At 46.4% G+C, this 20,714-nt stretch overlaps 1 protein-coding gene, 1 long non-coding RNA gene and 1 other non-coding gene across 3 annotated transcripts; 2 read left to right on the top strand and 1 right to left on the bottom strand.

Moving 5' to 3' along the window:
• Positions 1-1,728: 1,728 nt before the first annotated feature.
• glrx5 (glutaredoxin 5 homolog (S. cerevisiae)) lies at positions 1,729-12,636 on the bottom strand. The gene is made up of 2 exons (XM_017686526.2): positions 12,257-12,636; positions 1,729-2,488 (listed from the first exon to the last, which is right to left on the bottom strand). The coding sequence occupies exons 1-2, from the start codon at positions 12,528-12,530 to the stop codon at positions 2,316-2,318; spliced, it is 447 nt and encodes a 148-aa protein (XP_017542015.1). The 5' UTR covers positions 12,531-12,636; the 3' UTR covers positions 1,729-2,315.
• Positions 12,637-13,179: 543 nt separating this feature from the next.
• Positions 13,180-14,679, top strand: LOC108413842. The gene is made up of 2 exons (XR_001856805.2): positions 13,180-13,291; positions 14,538-14,679. It is a non-coding gene; the product is annotated as an uncharacterized LOC108413842 (long non-coding RNA).
• On the top strand, positions 14,180-14,460 carry LOC119263351. Its single transcript, XR_005130265.1, has one exon.
• Positions 14,680-20,714: the final 6,035 nt, after the last annotated feature.

Here is a 20,714-nt window from a genome sequence, read left to right as displayed (position 1 = left end):
CACATTATGAGAATAATAATGTTTTTGGAAGACTGAAGCTGTAAATCTATTCGAGCAGGAATAAATAAAATTATGAACAATGAAAATGAGTAATTCCATTTTAGAAAAGGAGGAATGTTGTTTCCCCTGACACGGATGCTTTCAGTTCTATAGATCAGTGGAGCTCTATGGATTTCGACAAACCCCAGGTTGTACCTGTTTGAACGGGTCGCTGGTAGAACATCAGTGTGAATCAAATCACGTGGACATTTAGGCACATGATCACGACAGCAGTGCGAGTTTCCCTCAGACTTTCCCTCCGAGCTCGGCGCAGACGTTACTGCGAGAGCAGAATGAGGATGCAGATTGTTCATTAGGAGAGCTAATGGATTTCCTAATAGATCTGATCAGACCCTGGAGTCCCGATCAATACAGCACACAGAGCACTGCGGGGAGAGGAGCCGGAGATCAGCTCAGATTAGATTACAATTAATAAATCAATAAACACAGCATTGAAAGTTAGTTATTATTACAATTAATATGTTTACACTGATACAGTTGCAGGGGAATTCCACCAATTTTCTAAAATTCCTGCATAATCCAGTGTGTGGAGTGATTCAGAGCGGTTTGGTGTGAAATGGTTGCACAAATCCCAATTAAAACAGTCCCCGATTAAAGCAGCCAGACAACATGGGACCCCCAAATACAGGGGGGGGGGGGTCTGAACATGGTCTGGACTGTACAAATACAACACTAGCCATGTTGTAGACTAGATATGTCTGTGCATAATAACAATAATAATAATAGCTTTTTACAACACTTACATTACATCTTACTACGTTCTTTCTTTCCAGATTTATTCCTGTGCCCCCACTGCAAACACACACACAGACACACACACACACACACACACACATACACATATATATATATATATATATATATACACACCAGCAAATTCAATGATTTTAAATCTAGTCCTAATATCTCTCATTTGGAGACTGCCATAACGCTCCGGTTACTAAACTCACTTCTGTGGTTTAAGTGAAGCAAATGATCTCTATATTGGCAGATAAGATTAGCTCATTGTAAGAAATAAGCTTCAATCAAACAAAATCATCTGAAAACGCATGGAGATCATTTTACCTTACACAATTATCTTAATCTCAAAATTTGAAATATTAGATATTCTGACTAAATTTAAGATAATTTCATCTGACACCTTATATTTACCTGTTTTGTAGTCTCTTAAGAATAGAACCTCATCTTTTTACTCTAGCCCCGCCCATTCAGTCTGCAGCAGTTTGGCCCCGCCCATTCAGTCTGCAGCAGTTTGGCCCCGCCCATTCCGTCTGCAGCAGTTTGGCCCCGCCCATTCAGTCTGCAGCAGTTTGGCCCTGCCCATTCAGTCTGCAGCAGTTTAGCCCCACCCATTCAGCCTACAGCAGTTTAGCCCCACCCATTCAACCTACAGCAGTTTAGCCCCACCCATTCAACCTACAGCAGTTTAGCCCCACCCATTCAACCTACAGTAGATAAGCCTGCCCTGTCACACTGAAACTCAAGAGCTTTAACATGGATTACTTTGAGAGAGGCGGAGTCCAGAGCAGCCAATCAAAACATGCTCTATTTACTTAAAGGCACAGTAACAAAACCAGCCTGTTTGTAATTCTAAGCATTAGAAAATAGTTTGTAAAATTCTCACGCAAACACAAAAAAATAGAAATAAAAAACTGCAGAACAATAAAAGAAATGCTACATAATTTTATTGTATTTTATTTGGTAAATGCTCTTATAGTATCAAATATTGCAATTTGGGAAACATTTAAAATATATTCGAAATGTGAGTCCAGGGGACAATCAAGTAATCCAAGCCAAAAAAAACAACCCAAAAAAACAAAAAACAGAGAAAACACGGAATTTAGTGAAGTTTTCCATACAGGAATGAATCTCTCTCAGTGACGCATGACCCTCATATCACTGGGGGGGCAAAGACCCAGATGACTCCAAGGCTGATAAACACTTTTAAAATATTTTATTGACAAAGTATTTATTCTTCCAAAACTACAGTTTATAATATAGTTCAGTTCATAATATTTCATAGTACATGACCTTAAATACGCAGTGCGCTACACGTGTTTCTAAAAGGATCACAGAAGTGCGGAAGCACAGCTGGAGCAGATGGAACGAGTGATACGGTGCCTTTCTGAGGAGTCTGGCGTTCTGTGGACCTCTGACATCACTTCCTGCAGGGGGCTGAGGGCAGTTTGGTCTTCAGCGGGTCAGCCTCTGTAGAAATGTGCATGTCTCTAAACCCACCACAGCTTCAGCTGGTCCTACTTGGACTCCTTCTCCGTGTCCAGCAGAGCCGATCTGATGCCCAGTTTCTCTAGTTCCTCCACCAGATCTCCACTCTGATGCATCTGCAGGAGGATATCACAGCCTCCAACAAACTCCCCATTAAAGAACACCTGAGGAATCGTCGGCCAGTTGGAGAAGGCCTTCACCCCTTTCAGAAAGAACAAGACTTGATTAATTTTAGACTCAATACATAACCAAACTTCTGCTTTTAATAATAATAATAATAATAATAATAATAATAATAATAATAATAATAATAATAATACTTGAAGGAATTTTTTTTTGGTCGCTGTTTTATTATCTGCAATATGTGCAGTTACCTCTCATGGCCACATGGTGGTACCACCTTTATAGGATATACATACAATGTATATTGTAGCAGCAATATAAAAGTGCATAAGACTGCTCTCACACTGACACACACACGTAATATTAATTTATATATATATATATATATATATATATATATATATATATATATATAAAATAAATCAATCAATCAAATATATATAATATAACCTACTGAAATGATTGTGTATCAGTACTATCAGTAATAATCAGCTGGCTGCATGTTAGAAGCGAACGCTGTCCGAGTCAGGGCTCCGTCTCCCGGAGGCCAGAACAGCTGCAAGTGTCTCGACTTGGAGAAAGTCTCAAAACAGTCAATCAAAATGTCAACAATGCATCACATGATGATCCCAAAGAGATGCTTTCAAACGAGTGATTTCAACAGTTCAGTGGACGAGAAAGTAACACGAGTTTATTTGATGGGTTAAAATTACACTCATGAAAAGGGCTCTGCTATAGTCCTGATCCAGAAGGGGAAACAGGTACTCTGTATTTTTGCTGGGCTGTGACTTCCCAAACTAGACTTCTCACAAAAGGTAGCTTTACTGTAGTTCAACACCATCCAGGACCTGGTAGCTTCTAAAGTTTCGCTTTCAGAGCAGCTTCCCGAGCGCTGCACACCAAACCTCACATCCCGGAACAACCAAACCCAGCCGCGTTTTCAGTGTGAGTGTTTTGCAGTGGCTGCCTGTCACAACAAAGCTACTGCTGCTATTGCTTCAGCACATTATGAAATATCTGAAACTGCATTTACAAATCTCAGCTTTTAATCTGAAACCGTTACAGGAGGATGATGAGCGCTGCGCGAACGTTTAGAGCAGAGTTAAGCCCAAGTGCTGAATGAAGGGGTGGTCAGTGGAGTGGACTGTCCAAATGGTTTTCACAAGCTGTAGTGAACTGGCTGACTCGGCACACCATGTGGAGGTTGGAGTGTCCTTATTCTGCAAAAGCTCAATTTTATGTTTTTTTTGCGCAGACAGCAGTGGAAATATGAATAAAGTGGGTCAAAAGGAAGCAAAACCCAGCCAAACCCCTCCAAATCACACTGAGGAACAGCCAAACCCCTCCAAATCACACTGGAGGACAACCAAACCCCTCCAAATCACACTGGGGACCAGCCAAACCCCTCCAAATCACACTGGAGGACAGCCAAACCCCTCCAAATCACACTGGGGACCAGCCAAACCCCTCCAAATCACACTGGGGACCAGCCAAACCCCTCCAAATCACACTGGGGACCAGCCAAACCCCTCCAAATCACACTGGGGAACAGCCAAACCCCTCCAAATCACACTGGGGAACAGCCAAACCCCTCCAAATCACACTGGGGAACAGCCAAACCCCTCCAAATCACACTGGGGAACAGCCAAACCCCTCCAAATCACACTGGGGAACAGCCAAACCCCTCCAAATCACACTGGGGAACAGCCAAACCCCTCCAAATCACACTGGGGAACAGCCAAACCCCTCCAAATCACACTGAGGACAGCCAAACCCCTCCAAATCACACTGAGGAAGCCAAACCCCTCCAAATCACACTGGGGAACAGCCAAACCCCTCCAAAGTACACTGGGGACCAGCCAAACCCCTCCAAATCACACTGGGGAACAACCAAACCCCTCCAAATCACACTGGGGACCAGCCAAACCCCTCCAAATCACACTGGGGACCAGCCAAACCCCTCCAAATCACACTGAGGACAGCCAAACCCCTCCAAATCACACTGAGGAAGCCAAACCCCTCCAAATCACACTGGGGAACAACCAAACCCCTCCAAATCACACTGGGGAACAGCCAAACCCCTCCAAATCACACTGGGGAACAACCAAACCCCTCCAAATCACACTGGGGACCAGCCAAACCCCTCCAAATCACACTGGGGACCAGCCAAACCCCTCCAAATCACACTGAGGAACAGCCAAACCCCTCCAAATCACACTGAGGAACAGCCAAACCCCTCCAAATCACACTGAGGAACAGCCAAACCCCTCCAAATCACACTGAGGAACAGCCAAACCCCTCCAAATCACACTGGGGACCAGCCAAACCCCTCCAAAGTACACTGGGGACCAGCCAAACCCCTCCAAATCACACTGGGGACCAGCCAAACCCCTCCACATCACACTGAGGAACAGCCAAACCCCTCCAAATCACACTGAGGAACAGCCAAACGCCTCCAAATCACACTGAGGACAACCAAACCCCTCCAAATGAAACCACACCAAACAGTCCTAAACCACGTTGAGAATAGAATAAGCTTCATTCAACGAACACTTCTGACCTAAAAGCATGCATTAATTATACAGTATGTATTTGTTTATTAATGCACAGACACTGCACATCAAATTTAGCTGGAAAACGCCACATTCCAATGTGTTCCTCGTAGGAGACGTTCACTTACACAGACTCTGAAAACGTTCAAACGTCTACACACAGCCGAAGGCAGGACAGCGAGATAGGATATTCACTCATCACCACGCGGGTTCTCCACATCTCTGCCTCCAGATCCGCCCAGCAATATGGGTTCTATCTGGTTCTCAGAGCTCCGAGGTGAACGCCCAGTCACTGCTGCTGCGCACGACTGATAAAAGCTGAACGGGCGCGCTCGCTCGTAACGTCCGCCCGCCCGACCGACACCAGGAGCCGGAGCACATTCAGACAGCTCAACTGACCGGACCCTGAGGGCAGAGCGTTTAACACCAGCTGAAGATCTCACGTCAGCTCATCAACAAACAAACCATCTTCAGGTTTCCGCTCAATGATTTGAGGAAAACATCTACTTGTAATTCTGACAGTAATTTTCTACCCTGAGCGTGGATTGGCTTTAATTACGGCTACTGTGATGTTTAAACTCATTTATGGTGGAGGCAAAACGTCGTTACACTTGCTGGGTTCACAACTTTTCCAAGGTCAAACTCTCCAGCACTTTACTGCTGTAGTAAACGACATATTTAAATACAAATACATGCACACTCAAAAAAATTCATTCACTAAACCACATTAAAAGACATGGTGTGATGCTACAACCAGCCAGCAGTGTGCTTGGTAACAGCAGGAGGATAAAATGTTCCAAAACGAGTCGGCAGTCTGTCAGTAGACTTTCCTCGCTATCTAATCTCGCCGAGTCAGGAAAAAACACCCCTCAGAAAACTTCACTTCCAGTAAGTTCTTCACTGAAAATGCCAAAAACACCCAGGTTCACCTTTGAGGTTGGCAGTCAATCAGCTCTATAAACTATTTTCACAGTATTGTGCAAATTAAAACAGAAATAGCGGCAGTTACAGCGTAAAGACAGACAGGCAGACTGCGGTCACACACTGGCTGATCTTGAGGGCCAAAGGCCAAATCAGCAGTTCTACATTAACTCCAGCGTTTAAATCCATTTACTGTTAAACAGGCTGGAACGATCAGCGGAGCCGATTTTAGCGCAAAGGAGCCTCGATTTTAGCGCAAAGGAGCCTCATTTTACCGCAAAGGAGCCTCATTTTACCGCAAAGGAGCCTCATTTTACCGCAAAGGAGCCTCATTTTAGCGCAAAGGAGCCTCATTTTAGCGCAAAGGAGCCTCATTTTAGCGCAAAGGAGCCTCATTTTAGCGCAAAGGAGGTCATTTTACCGCAAAGGAGCCTCATTTTACCACAAAGGAGGTCATTTTACCGCAAAGGAGGTCATTTTACCGCAAAGGAGCCTCATTGTACCGCAAAGGAGCCTCATTGTACCGCAAAGGAGCCTCATTGTACCGCAAAGGAGCCTCATTGTACCGCAAAGGAGCCTCATTGTACCGCAAAGGAGCCTCATTGTACCGCAAAGGAGCCTCATTGTACCGCAAAGGAGCCTCATTTTACCGCAAAGGGCCTCGATTTTACCGCAAAGGGCCTCATTTTACCGCAAAGGAGCCTCATTTTACCGCAAAGGGCCTCGATTTTACCGCAAAGGAGCCTCATTTTAGCGCAAAGGAGGTGATTTTAGCGCAAAGGAGCCTCATTTTAGCGCAAAGGAGCCTCATTTTAGCGCAAAGGAGCCTCATTTTAGCGCAAAGGAGCCTCATTTTAGCGCAAAGGAGCCTCATTTTAGCGCAAAGGAGGTCATTTTACCGCAAAGGAGGTCATTTTACCGCAAAGGAGGTCATTTTACCGCAAAGGAGCCTCATTGTACCGCAAAGGAGCCTCATTGTACCGCAAAGGAGCCTCATTGTACCGCAAAGGAGCCTCATTGTACCGCAAAGGAGCCTCATTGTACCGCAAAGGGCCTCATTTTACCGCAAAGGAGCCTCATTTTACCGCAAAGGGCCTCATTTTACCGCAAAGGAGCCTCATTTTACCGCAAAGGAGCCTCATTTTACCGCAAAGGAGCCTCATTTTACCGCAAAGGGCCTCATTTTACCGCAAAGGGCCTCATTTTACCGCAAAGGAGCCTCATTTTACTGTAAAGGAGGATTCTTTTATTTTTACTAAAAAAATCTAGTTCTACTGCGGAGGCACAGCAGGGCAGCACCAGAGCCGGCTCCCGTCAAAGAGCTAGACTGAATGCTTGTTTGCTTCCTTCCGTCCTTCAACTTAACCCAAGGCAGGACGTTAGGTGATCCTGTCCGCTGTGGTATAACGCAGCCATTTGAGAGCCGGAAGAGTCGGAGCGTTTTCAAGCAGCTGTACGAACCCTGCACTCGAGGACGTCTAAGAGACATGATGCGTCACAGGCCTTTATTCCTGACACTGTACAAGTTAGAAAAGAAAGTAAGCCCACTTTTTAAAACACCATCACAATATGAATCCAAACAGGATCAATTACGCTCCGATTAATTAAACATGCAACTGGGGTTTGATCGTATCCACTATATGGCTCAGGAAGCTTGCCGAGACCACTGTGATGAGTTACATCACAAGATATGATGAATACGGTCATACTGTCCAGCTCTGTGGAGAGACACATGCAGAGTGTTCCCACAAGAAAACATTCCAGATTTTCCACTGTTTTCCATCATCAACATTCCATATAAGCTCAGAAGACTTGTGTAGGTTCTCTGGTGGTTCTGGATGGTAAATAAAGTGTCTATATCTGTGTTGTAGTCATGGCGACGCCTGGTTCCCATCACCACCACTGTAAAGACGTCTGAACCGTCTCACACCAAACCCCCATCTCGTACACTCAAATGTTAAATTCTGGTGGACTTGCCCTTTAACGCTGAGAGATTAAAGCTACTGAATCTTCTGCAGTTTGCTGATTATCTTCGCTGGGAAAAGCAAGTTCTGAATGCTTCAAGTAATCCAGCAGCAGATGGCAGATTTGAGCCGGTCCTGGAATTGGAACGGTTTCTCCAGGTTTCTCTTCTTTACTGAAAGACACCACCGCGCCGCTGTTTCTGAAGATTTACAAACGTGAGTGACGCGCGCTGAACGACTGGTCACACCTGAACCTCAGGCAGGAATTCTGAGAAGTCCATGGAATTTCCCTTTGATGAGGCAGAAACCAGGGCCAGGCAACGGCTAAATATTATTATTAGGACAAATGACGTTACAAGGCAATACGCTTCTCTGAGCTTATCGTGTACATCATCGGTACGTGCAGTTAAACATTCCTCACTATTAACCCTCCTGTCCTGTTTCAGCTGCTCTTAAATTAGCACAAAAACATTTTTCACCTCCATATGTTTATCAACATTCTGTAGCTGTGAACAACGTCTCAAAATATCGTTTAACCTGAGTTTATAGAATTAGACACAAAATAACTGCAGTGCAAATACAAATAGAGCGAGTGAGTTGGGGGGTGTATGAGGATGAGCGAGTGAGTTGGGGGGGTGTGTATGAAGATGAGCGAGCGAGTTGGGGGGGTGTGTATGAGGATGAGCGAGCGAGTTGGGGGGTGTGTATGAAGATGAGCGAGCGAGTTGGGGGGTGTGTATGAGGATGAGCGAGCGAGTTGGGGGGTGTGTATGAGGATGAGCGAGCGAGTTGGGGGGTGTGTATGAGGATGAGCGAGCGAGTTGGGGGGTGTGTATGAGGATGAGCGAGCGAGTTGGGGGGGTGTGTATGAAGATGAGCGAGCGAGTTGGGGGGGGTGTGTATGAGGATGAGTGAGTGAGTTGGGGGGTGTGTATGAGGATGAGTGAGTGAGTTGGGGGGTGTGTATGAGGATGAGCGAGCGAGTTGGGGGGGTGTGTATGAGGATGAGCGAGCGAGTTGGGGGGTGTGTATGAGGATGAGCGAGTGAGTTGGGGGGTGTGTATGAGGATGAGTGAGTGAGTTGGGGGGTGTGTATGAGGATGAGCGAGCGAGTTGGGGGGGTGTGTATGAGGATGAGCGAGCGAGTTGGGGGGTGTGTATGAGGATGAGCGAGCGAGTTGGGGGGTGTGTATGAGGATGAGTGAGCGAGTTGGGGGGTGTGTATGAGGATGAGTGAGCGAGTTGGGGGGTGTGTATGAGGATGAGCGAGTGAGTTGGGGGGTGTGTATGAGGATGAGCGAGCGAGTTGGGGGGGTGTGTATGAGGATGAGCGAGCGAGTTGGGGGGGTGTATGAGGATGAGCGAGCGAGTTGGGGGGGTGTGTATGAAGATGAGCGAGCGAGTTGGGGGGGTGTGTATGAGGATGAGCGAGCGAGTTGGGGGGTGTGTATGAAGATGAGCGAGCGAGTTGGGGGGTGTGTATGAGGATGAGCGAGCGAGTTGGGGGGTGTGTATGAGGATGAGCGAGCGAGTTGGGGGGTGTGTATGAGGATGAGCGAGCGAGTTGGGGGGTGTGTATGAGGATGAGCGAGCGAGTTGGGGGGTGTGTATGAAGATGAGCGAGCGAGTTGGGGGGGTGTGTATGAGGATGAGCGAGCGAGTTGGGGGGGGTGTGTATGAGGATGAGTGAGTGAGTTGGGGGGTGTGTATGAGGATGAGTGAGTGAGTTGGGGGGTGTGTATGAGGATGAGCGAGCGAGTTGGGGGGTGTGTATGAAGATGAGCGAGCGAGTTGGGGGGTGTGTATGAGGATGAGCGAGCGAGTTGGGGGGTGTGTATGAAGATGAGCGAGCGAGTTGGGGGGTGTGTATGAAGATGAGCGAGCGAGTTGGGGGGTGTGTATGAGGATGAGCGAGCGAGTTGGGGGGGTGTGTATGAGGATGAGCGAGCGAGTTGGGGGGGTGTGTATGAGGATGAGCGAGCGAGTTGGGGGGGTGTGTATGAGGATGAGCGAGCGAGTTGGGGGGGTGTGTATGAGGATGAGCGAGCGAGTTGGGGGGGTGTGTATGAGGATGAGCGAGTGAGTTGGGGGGGTGTGTATGAGGATGAGCGAGCGAGTTGGGGGGGTGTGTATGAGGATGAGCGAGCGAGTTGGGGGGGTGTGTATGAGGATGAGCGAGTGAGTTGGGGGGGTGTGTATGAGGATGAGCGAGTGAGTTGGGGGGTGTGTATGAGGATGAGCGAGTGAGTTGGGGGGTGTGTATGAGGATGAGCGAGTGAGTTGGGGGGTGTGTATGAGGATGAGCGAGTGAGTTGGGGGGGTGTGTATGAGGATGAGCGAGTGAGTTGGGGGGGTGTGTATGAGGATGAGCGAGTGAGTTGGGGGGGGTGTGTATGAGGATGAGCGAGTGAGTTGGGGGGGGTGTGTATGAGGATGAGCGAGTGAGTTGGGGGGTGTGTATGAGGATGAGCGAGTGAGTTGGGGGGGTGTGTGTATGAGGATGAGCGAGTGAGTTGGGGGGGGTGTGTATGAGGATGAGCGAGTGAGTTGGGGGGGTGTGTATGAGGATGAGCGAGTGAGTTGGGGGGGTGTGTATGAGGATGAGCGAGTGAGTTGGGGGGGGTGTGTATGAGGATGAGCGAGTGAGTTGGGGGGTGTGTATGAGGATGAGTGAGTGAGTTGGGGGGGTGTGTGTATGAGGATGAGTGAGTGAGTTGGGGGGGGTGTGTATGAGGATGAGCGAGTGAGTTGGGGGGGTGTGTATGAGGATGAGCGAGTGAGTTGGGGGGTGTGTATGAGGATGAGCGAGTGAGTTGGGGGGTGTGTATGAGGATGAGCGAGTGAGTTGGGGGGTGTGTATGAGGATGAGCGAGTGAGTTGGGGGGTGTGTATGAGGATGAGCGAGTGAGTTGGGGGGGTGTGTATGAGGATGAGCGAGTGAGTTGGGGGGGTGTGTATGAGGATGAGCGAGTGAGTTGGGGGGGGTGTGTATGAGGATGAGCGAGTGAGTTGGGGGGTGTGTATGAGGATGAGTGAGTGAGTTGGGGGGGTGTGTGTATGAGGATGAGTGAGTGAGTTGGGGGGGGTGTGTATGAGGATGAGCGAGTGAGTTGGGGGGGTGTGTATGAGGATGAGCGAGTGAGTTGGGGGGGTGTGTATGAGGATGAGCGAGTGAGTTGTGGGGGTGTGTATGAGGATGAGCGAGTGAGTTGGGGGGTGTGTATGAGGATGAGCGAGTGAGTTGGGGGGGTGAGTATGAGGATGAGCGAGTGAGTTGGGGGGGTGTGTATGAGGATGAGCGAGTGAGTTGGGGGGTGTGTATGAGGATCAGCGAGTGAGTTGGGGGGTGCGTATGAGGATGAGCGAGTGAGTTGGGGGGGGGGTGTGTATGAGGATGAGCGAGTGAGTTGGGGGGTGAGTATGAGGATGAGCGAGTGAGTTGGGGGGGTGTGTATGAGGATGAGCGAGTGAGTTGGGGGGGTGTGTATGAGGATGAGCGAGTGAGTTGGGGGGGTGTGTATGAGGATGAGCGAGTGAGTTGGGGGGGTGTGTATGAGGATGAGCGAGTGAGTTGGGGGGTGTGTATGAGGATGAGTGAGTGAGTTGGGGGGGTGTGTATGAGGATGAGCGAGTGAGCTGGGGGGTGTGTATGAGGATGAGCGAGTGATTTGGGGGGTGTGTATGAGGATGAGCGATTGAGTTGGGGGGGGTGTATGAGGATGAATACTGTCTGGACACCCATTCATTTCCTATGGCGGTCACTTCTGACCAGGAACCCCACAGGAGTAACAGTTGATTGATTAAACACTCAAAATCCAGTGAAAGAGGTGATCGTCACTTTTACATGTTCGAGTGCAGAGTGTGGAGGAGATCATGAGGCCTTGAGGCCGTCAGATGTAAAACACAATATTTACAAGTGTTTTATGTTGTAAATCGGTCAGATTTGACCCGAACGCTACAGGAAGGTTAAAGGAGCAAAGCAGTCCTGTTTAACTGGGTATGATGTAGTTTATGCCTGTCGATTCTGTTTTTTCTCACTTACAACTGATTAGAAAATCTCCTAAAGCAGGCCAATGTTGTACTTTCACAAGTTCACCCAGCTCCAGCAGAAATTCAAAACCAGGTGGAGCTCCCCTTTAAATCAAGGCTCAAAGGAGTAAGCTAAATCTCACCCGTTCCACCTTAAGCTTCTGCCAAAAGCAGCTGAACAGGCCTGCGTGCCCGACCAAGAAGTCAGATCTCCAAAAGATAATCAGAAGTCAGGGGACCTGCCCTTTAACTGGGAGAAATTTAGACGCTGACTGGTGACCCGGTCCTTTAGGTCCAGGTCCAGTGGAGAGTTAAATGACACAGACTCCCCACAGGCAGCCGAGCAGGCCTGCAGGAAGAGGTCAGGCGATCTGAACTGACCTTGCCGGAGGTCCTGGTCGTCCAGCACGTTGTAAGCGGCGTAGTTGTCCACTCCGTGCATCCTGAGGATCTGGACCACGGCGTTGCTGAAGCCGCACATGGGCTGTGCAGGTGTTCCCTTCATGAAGACCACCACCTTATCTTTCTTCACCACCTCTGCCAGGTTCTTATGGACCTCAGAGGCGGAGCACATGGACCGGGACCACTGATTTAAGCCGGAGAGCGATGTCACCGCCCGGACAGCCCGAGCCGTCGATCTAAACACGCTGTTCATTTTATAAACGACGGGAATTCGATGCAAACTCACTGTTTTCCTCCGAGGCGCCACAACTGGCCCGACTTTTCAAGACGTCTCACAAGCTCCGACCCCCGCAGGCCAACGTCACCGCAGCGAGGCGCTCATTGGTCCATGCTCGTCTGTCCTCTCCTGCAATTGGCTGAACCCGCACGCCACTCTAAAGCCAACGGTCGCTTATCCGCTGATCTCCATATCATGCGGCACCGGAACCAGGCGCGGAGATTATTGATGAATCATGCAAATCGGGTTGTGTTACGCAAAGCGAGCTATTTCCGCTCATCAAGAGCACAAAAGCTGGAAAAACTAAAATAATTCAGCAGAGCTTCATTTATTCAATTAGTAAATTTCAGTTTCAGCTTTAACTATTTGCGTTGCTTTATTATAAAGCTTTCATCATATTCTTGATTAATGCCCCCGGGCTTATTTTTTTCCTTCATGTTTCCCATTTTTATTTTTTATTCTTCTACCAAGATTGTATTCTTTTTGAGGCTAGAAAATTGTAACAAAAAAATAGTTATTTTAAAAAAGGTGGCTATTTTGAGTGTTATCAAAAGTTACTCAGCTCCAATAAAAAAATAATAAAATAAATAAATAAATAAAGACAAACCCCCAAAATCTCGATAGACCCGTATTTTGTAAAAGCGCCCAGCGGCTACTTCCGGGCAGCCCCGTTTAAGTTTTTATTAAATCGTGATATTAATGCGCAGCTGCTTCTCTGCTTTAGTAGGATGTGTTCGGTAAGCAGCACCAAGTTTATATTTAGAGGCGTTTGTTATCAGGTTTCTAAACGTCCTGGTCTCTGACCCTTAAAACCCCGGTCTTCTGTGAGGTGACGTAGTTAACCTAGTTAGCTTCGTTAGCTAAAGCTAAAGCTATTCTGTCGGTGTTTTAGGGTTAAAATGTCGATATTTGTTAATCTGACGCGGGCGAGCAAGAATTAAGGACGAACGGGTTCTAGATTCAGTTATACTGCAAAACAGACGATTTACTCCTTTATAATTGTTGTGGTTTCTCGTATGCTAACTGCTGGGAGTTGTAGGTTCCGTTGTCCCTCGCGTTAGAACCCATGTTCTCCAGGTACACTAGTGAGAGGAACCTGTTCTTGCTATTGGAGCCATGGATAAAGAAACCCTGCGCTCATAAAAAGGTTCTTAAAGGGTTCTTTATTAAAGGCAGTTCACTTTAGAGCAGTGAGTTCTGTGCGGAACCATTTCGTGGTTCTTCAGACTGATGGGGAATTATCTAGAACCATTTTGAATGGTGCCCTATCGTAATATTAGAAAACCCTTTTTTTGGTGTTAATCTTATAGAGCACCCATCGGTACCGTTTAAGCATGACCTGGTTTTATAGAGCTCCTGGTTCTTGTGTACAGCAAACCGCTTTAGCTTGTAATCCAGTGTTTTTGGTATGAAATTCAGTTAAAATATATAATAATATTATTATTTTTCTGGTAAACTCTTTGCTTTTTCCCCAGATGTGCTAAAAAGGCTCTTTCATCCAGTGAAATTCTAAAATTCTTATTACTTTTTGTTAGTTCTTGAGCTGTAAAAGTTAAAAATAGTTCATGTTGTTTTCTACTTAGAAGTTAAACACTAAAAATGAAGGTGCTTGGCTCTTTAATGTGGCAGTGGTGCCGTCTATCCTTGCATGGTCCTCTCCCATCTATGGCGAGTGACCCGGCAGCACTGCCCAGACTGACGGAAGAACCGAAGGCGAGGCCTCTGGAGACGGCGAGGTCTTTCGTGCGATATTCTTCCTACACGTTTCCTCTTCGGCCCAGTTTTACCACGGCGGTAGTGGTTGGCCTGTACCGTTACCGATCTACAAACGGGCAGAGCAGACGAGCAGCTGGATATTGTCTGTGAGGATGAGCTGACCTCTCAGACACTTTGAGCTGCCACATGCTTACTGAGGCGCTCCTGCAGCTGCCTGCAGTAATGACCGCTCCCTGTGCTGACCTGTTCTCTCTCCGTTTTCTGTAGGTGGATCGGATCTCTCTGGGCTTCCTGAACCAAGTCCAAGTGGTGGAACTGTTTGTAAAGACATTCTCAGAATTATGAAAAATCTGAGGGGAAAAGAGCGGCGTGTTGTGCTGCTGAGTGACTTTAAACTAAAATGACTGTAGTTTCTGTAGTTTAGTGTTTTTATTTACCTTTTATCTTTCCAATAATCTCATTCTATCTCAGTTCTTAATCACTGGACTGTTTTAAATTTACATTTACAGCGTTTAGCAGACGTTCTTATCCAGAGCGACTTACAAGAAGAGCTCTGTCTGTCTAGAGAAAGTATCTTCACCAGTAGGTTAGAGAGAAAGACGGTCCTGAGCTCAGATACTGATAGAAACACAGTCACTGATACACAGAGAGAGAAGGAGCAGAGCTGAACACAGAACAGTGAGCCGTTCAATACAATACAGTAAACTACAATACAGTAAACTACAATACAGTGAACTACAATACAATACAGTAAACTACAATACAGTAAACTACAATACAGTGAACTACAATACAGTAAACTACAATACACAGTGCAATACACTAAAATATAATGTATAATGCAGCACAATATATTATAATCAATACTTCACTCAGTGCTGATTTAAGTGCTGTGTAAAGAGACGGTCTCCAGTCTGCGTTTGAAGACAGTGAGAGACTCGGCTGTTCGGGCAGCCAGTGGGAGTTCATTCCCCCACCTGGGCTCCAGTACAGAGAACGGTCTCCACGCTGGTCTTCCACGCACGCTGAAGGACGGCGGGTCAAGCCGAGCTGTACTCGAAGCTCGAAGGGCTCGTGGTTCAGTTCCAGAATGTTCTTTAGTTTGACCTGATTAAATTCCAGTGTCATTTCTTTTTCAATGTCTTTAATGTTGTAAATGCTCGGCTGAAAATAAAGCTTGATTGATTTAATCAGTGATTGATCGTGTGGTTGGTGAAGCACAGAGAACTCATTTGTGTGATTGTTGACTTGAGTGTTAATGTCGGGTGCAGCCTGAATACTTTCCCATGCACCTAGATTAATCAACACGCTGTCCACTTTATCAGCTCCGCTGACCGTTCAGTTCCACTCTGTAGTTCTACAGTTAGTAGTCCATCTGTTTCTCTGATCCTCTGTTACCCTGTTCTTCAGTGGTCAGGACCCCCATGGACCCTCACAGAGCAGGTACTGTTTGGGTGGTGGGTCATTCTCAGCACTGCAGTAACACTGATGTGGTGGAGGTGTGTTAGTGTGTGTTGTGCTGGTCTGTGTCCACTCACTGTCCACTCTGATACACATTCCCACCTTCTAAACTGCACTTCTAAATACACTATATTGCCAAAAGTATTACATTTCACGCATATGAAATTGAGTGAGATCCCATTCTTAATCCATAGGGTTTAATATGATCCTTTGCAGCTATAAAAGCTTGCAGATGTAAGATCAGAGATGATGGCTCATCTACTGCTGCCTTGGTCATCCTTGAGTCTATAGGTCACAGGACCCTGTTGGCTATATGATTCACACCCGGATGGATTCATATTCATATCATATGTCAGAACAAAACCTCATATCTCCAGAATGGACTTTACAGAAGAAAACCTGCTTTACTTTCAAGATGAAGAGACCCTTATTAGTCCCACAAACGGGGAAATTTCACCTCCACATTTAACCCATCCGTGAAGTGAAACACCACATACACACTAGTGAGCACACACACTAGGGGGCAGTGAGCACACTTGCCCAAAACGGTGGGCAGCCCAATCCGCAGCACCCGGGGAGCAGTTGGGGGTCAGGTGTCTTGCTCAAGGACACCTCAGTCATGGACTGTCGGCTCTGGGGATCGAACCGGCGACCTTCCGGTCACGAGGCTGGTTCCCTAACCTCCAGCCCACGACTGCCCCCAATTCAACCACCAATGATCGCACCTCAGATTAACCTCACAGGCTACGATATTGCCTCTGTGAAAGAATTTTAATGTAATTCAATAGAACCAGAAATTTTTGGCTCTCTCTTTTGGTCCATGAAATCATCAAATTATGCCAAAAATGGAGAAAAGAGGTTCTGTCCTGAGAGCAGTGATATGCATTCATGATATTTCTAAAGTGTATAGTTGAGTTTTTTAGGTTGAAAAAAAAAGGTTTTAGCTCATTTTCAATGCAGTGTTTTATTGATATGCATAAAACATTAACCACATAAAGATATATCCTGTAAAAAGGTCAGCTCAACTCAAAATGATACAGTAGCTGATTACATGGCTTTTCTTGAGTTGAATCAACTTGAGGACGCACAATTCAAATTTCTTAGTTGAGTCATAAGTTCTCTCTTTAGTTCTGCGTCTCTGTGATGTAAATAAAACAAACTTGTTTTTTTACACTCAACTTCCTCACCAGCCAAGACTCTCTCCATCACAACATCCCGCGAGACATCGAGTACACACTCATGGATGGCTGTGGCATCGCTGGGGCTCAAACTCACAACCTCCTGTTGACGGTTCAGTCCACTGCACCACTCAGGAACACATGAAGCGGCTCAGAGTTTGTGTCTACAGATGTTTCACACACTGGAGAGAATATCTGGTGTTTTGACTTTGAGGCGTGGCGTCGTCTCATGTGGGGCAGCTGTGTAATAATTCATCCCAACGTCAGGAGGCTGTGAGTTTGAATCCCAGCGAGATAAGATAAGATGCGTTTATTGTCATTGCACAGTGTACAACGAAATTGAGCAGCAATCCAGATTTAAGGAAAAACAGTCAAAAGACAACAGACGGGAGAGGTAGCAGTTGTTGTTGCACATTCCTTGGACCGCTTATAGCGTTATATAACATTGCACATCTAAGAATTATTGCACAGAAAGAATACAGATTATAGATTATAGATTATAGATTATAGATTATAGATTGCACTCTCGAAAACAAATGAATAATAAACAGAACAGCGGTGGAACTCTGGAACACTGGAACAGTGTACTGTGTCCTATGAATCAGTGCCAGTAAAGAGCTGTAGTGGAGTTCAGTCGGTTCTACTGAGCCCAGTGTTCTATAGAAAGTCCCGGTCAGTGGGTCTGGAAGTGTTCAGTTCCCGCACGGCTCTGGGGTAAAAGCTGTGTTTGAGTCTGTTTGTCCAGGATGGGATGGACCTAAAGCGTTTTCCAGAGGGCAGCAGGTCGAACAGATGATGTCCCGGGTGAAATGTGTCCTTCAGGATGTTGGCTGCCCTGCTGAGGCAGCGGGAGCTGAACAAGTCCTCCATGCAGGGCAGTGGGCAGCTGATGATCTTCTGGGCCGTGTTTATGACCCCCTGCATTGCTCCCCTCTCTGCCACTGAGCAGCTGCTGGACCATGTTGAGATGCAGTATGTCAGCACGCTCTCAATGATGGAGCGGTAGTAGGACACCAGCAGCTCCTCCTGAAGGGTGTTTTTCCTGAGAATTCTCAGGAGGTAGAGTCTCTGCTGCGCCTTCTTGACCACTGCCATGGTGTTGGTGGTCCAGGAGAGATCTTAGGAGATGTGTGTGCCCAGGAATCTGAAGGAAGGGACTCTTTCAACACAGTTCCCATTGATGTACAGTGGTGGGGGACCGCTCCTTTCCGCCGGACGTCTATAATGAGTTCTTTTGTGTTTGAGGAGTTCAGGGTGAAGTTATTTCCTGAACACCACTCAGCCAGTCTCTGGACTTCATCCCTGTAGGCGGTCTCATCTCCTCCAGAGATAAGTCCAACCACTGTCTTGTCATCCACAAACCTTACTATGGTGTTGGAGGAGTAGGTGGGGACACAGTCATAGGTGTACAGAGCATAGAGAAGCGGGCTAAGCACGCAACCCTGTGGTGCTCCGGTGCTGAGCAACACCACAGCGGTCCATTATCCGGAAACCCAGGAGGAGATGTGCTGGATAGCATTGTGTGACAGAAGGAGCGCCAGCTAGTGGAGAAACTGAGTAAAAACACATTCAGCTTAGTTTATCTAACCGAGACGCAGATCTAGAAACAGCAGCTTGGAGAATTTTTGACTCGACTAAGACCTTTGAGCTGTGTGAACTCTGGTGTCCTCAAGTCGACTCAACTCGAGAAAAGCCATAAGATCAGCTGACCTCTCGTTTTTTACAGTGTACTTTTTTGATGTCCTCTGTGATGGACAGTGGCACTAAATCTGTTTTTACATGAAATTCCTGGTTTCAGCTAACAGGAATTTTAGGCAGAGAAAATTAAAGTATAATCTCACCTGTCCTGGTCCAGTTTGGGTTAGAAGCAACAACATATAAGCTTAGCAGTGAAATACATGACTGTGATATCACTGTAACTATTTCTTTTTCTTTTTAGTTCAAATTTTTTTTGTACAGCCACTATTTTTAACCTTACTGCTAAAAGGACAACTGGACAAAGTGTATGCAGGCATTTAAGCTCAGGATCGGATCTTAATTAAATTTCCTAATTTATTAGAAAATTTCCACAATTGTGCTTTTAGCAATTAAAACATCGAAGATGAATTCATTCTGTTTCCTCTCCGTTTATACCCATGATTCATCCCTACCATGGAACAGTTGGCACCCAAAGCCGAACTGACTGGACGCCCAGGAATGACTTTGAGCAGGACTTTGATAGTTGATGAATAGGTTTTTGAAGTTGTTGCTGATGCAGTTTAGGAAACAAGACATGTGACATCGGTATAATTACTATGTAACATTCTGTGGTCCACTATAAAGTACATTACATAAAAAAATCAACAAAAAGTGTTTTTTATTTTATCTTAAAATTATATTATATACATTCTCAAAGTTTATTTTTTTCTGGGTCTCCAGAGGACATAGCTCCAGCTTCTAAGACTGAACTTTGGAGGAGTGTCTGCAGATTCTTTGAGAAACTGAAAGTGAGTCTCCTGAAAAGACTGGAAGCTGGAATAACGGTAAAGAGCGACACTTCGTCCACCTCTGGTTTTAACTCCTATATTGATACACAGAGCCTCATGAGGGGAACGTTTATCCTACAGTTACTACTGAACTCAGAAATTAGTTATTATTGATAGGGAAAGTTAGGGATATATAGGGAATTCTTAATTGTATGCACATTTGTGTGCTCTCCCACATCTAGTACACTAATGAACAAGCTCCTGTTGTGCTGGCTGAGGCGCGTCAAAGTGAGAAAAGTACAACACTAACAGCTTCAACTCTACACTGACTATAAAGAAAGCAATGATTACTGATTCTTCATGATGGATTCGTGTTTGAGCCCCTAAAGCGACGAGCCAATCACCTTTATTATTGATTAAATACCGATTCTTCGTGATTGATTTGTGTTTGAGCCCATAAAGCGACGAGCCAATCACCTTTATTATTGATTAAATACCGATTCTTCATGATGGAGTCGTGTTTGAGCCCCTAAAGTGATGAACCAATCACCTTTATTATTGATTAAATACCGATTCTTCATGATGGAGTCGTGTTTGAGCCCCTAAAGTGATGAACCAATCACATCATTACTTACCAAACTGACAGTCCTTGTTTTGCCCTTTCAGGAACGGTGGTGAAAGATAAACACAATACGGCTCGTATAAAACATGACATCGACAAAATAGATCAAATAAAAATACACAGAAATAAAAAGCATATTTTATTATTATTTATTATGGCCGCTTGACATATAGCATTTATCTCAATTACTGCCGTTTACTGGTGAAGAAATACAGCGGTAATTTCCAGCTGTGGAAACAGCTGAAGCGTTACATTTCAAACTGCTGTGTTTCCATTACTGAAACATTTAGATAGAACATTCATCCATTTTCCAAACCGCTTCTCCCTCAGGGGTGCGCGAGCCTATCCCAGCAGTCAGATACACCCTGGACAGGTCGCCAGTCCATTCCAGGGCAGACAGACAGGCAGACAGACAGACAGACAGACACAGGCAGTCACTCACACACGGGGCAATGTAGCCTGACTGCATGTCTTTGGACTGTGGGAGGAAACCGGAGAACCCAGAGGAAACCCACACAGACACGGGGAGAACATGCAAACTCCACACAGAGAGGACCCCGGTCACCTGGCTGGGGACTCAGGCCCTCCCTGCTGTGAGGCGACAGCGCTACCCACCACGCCCATCCATCCATCCATCCATCCATCCATCCATCCATCCATCCGCTTCTCCGTCAGGGTCACGGGGGGGGTGCTGGAGCCTATCCCAGCAGTCATCAGG

The sequence above is a fragment of the Pygocentrus nattereri genome, chromosome 4 (assembly GCF_015220715.1).
Source record: "Pygocentrus nattereri isolate fPygNat1 chromosome 4, fPygNat1.pri, whole genome shotgun sequence".
In the NCBI taxonomy this organism is placed as follows: Eukaryota; Metazoa; Chordata; class Actinopteri; order Characiformes; family Serrasalmidae; genus Pygocentrus; species Pygocentrus nattereri.
This window is presented reverse-complemented; position numbering and strand designations above follow the sequence as displayed.

Bases quoted from the DNA above. Each gene is read 5' to 3' on its own strand.
- glrx5 (XM_017686526.2), bottom strand. From the start codon at position 12,530: ATGAACAGCGTGTTTAGATCGACGGCTCGGGCTGTCCGGGCGGTGACA. The intron at 2,489-12,256 runs GTCAGTTCAGAT...TCTTTCTGAAAG, and splicing joins CGACCAGGACCTCCGGCAAG to GGGTGAAGGCCTTCTCCAAC.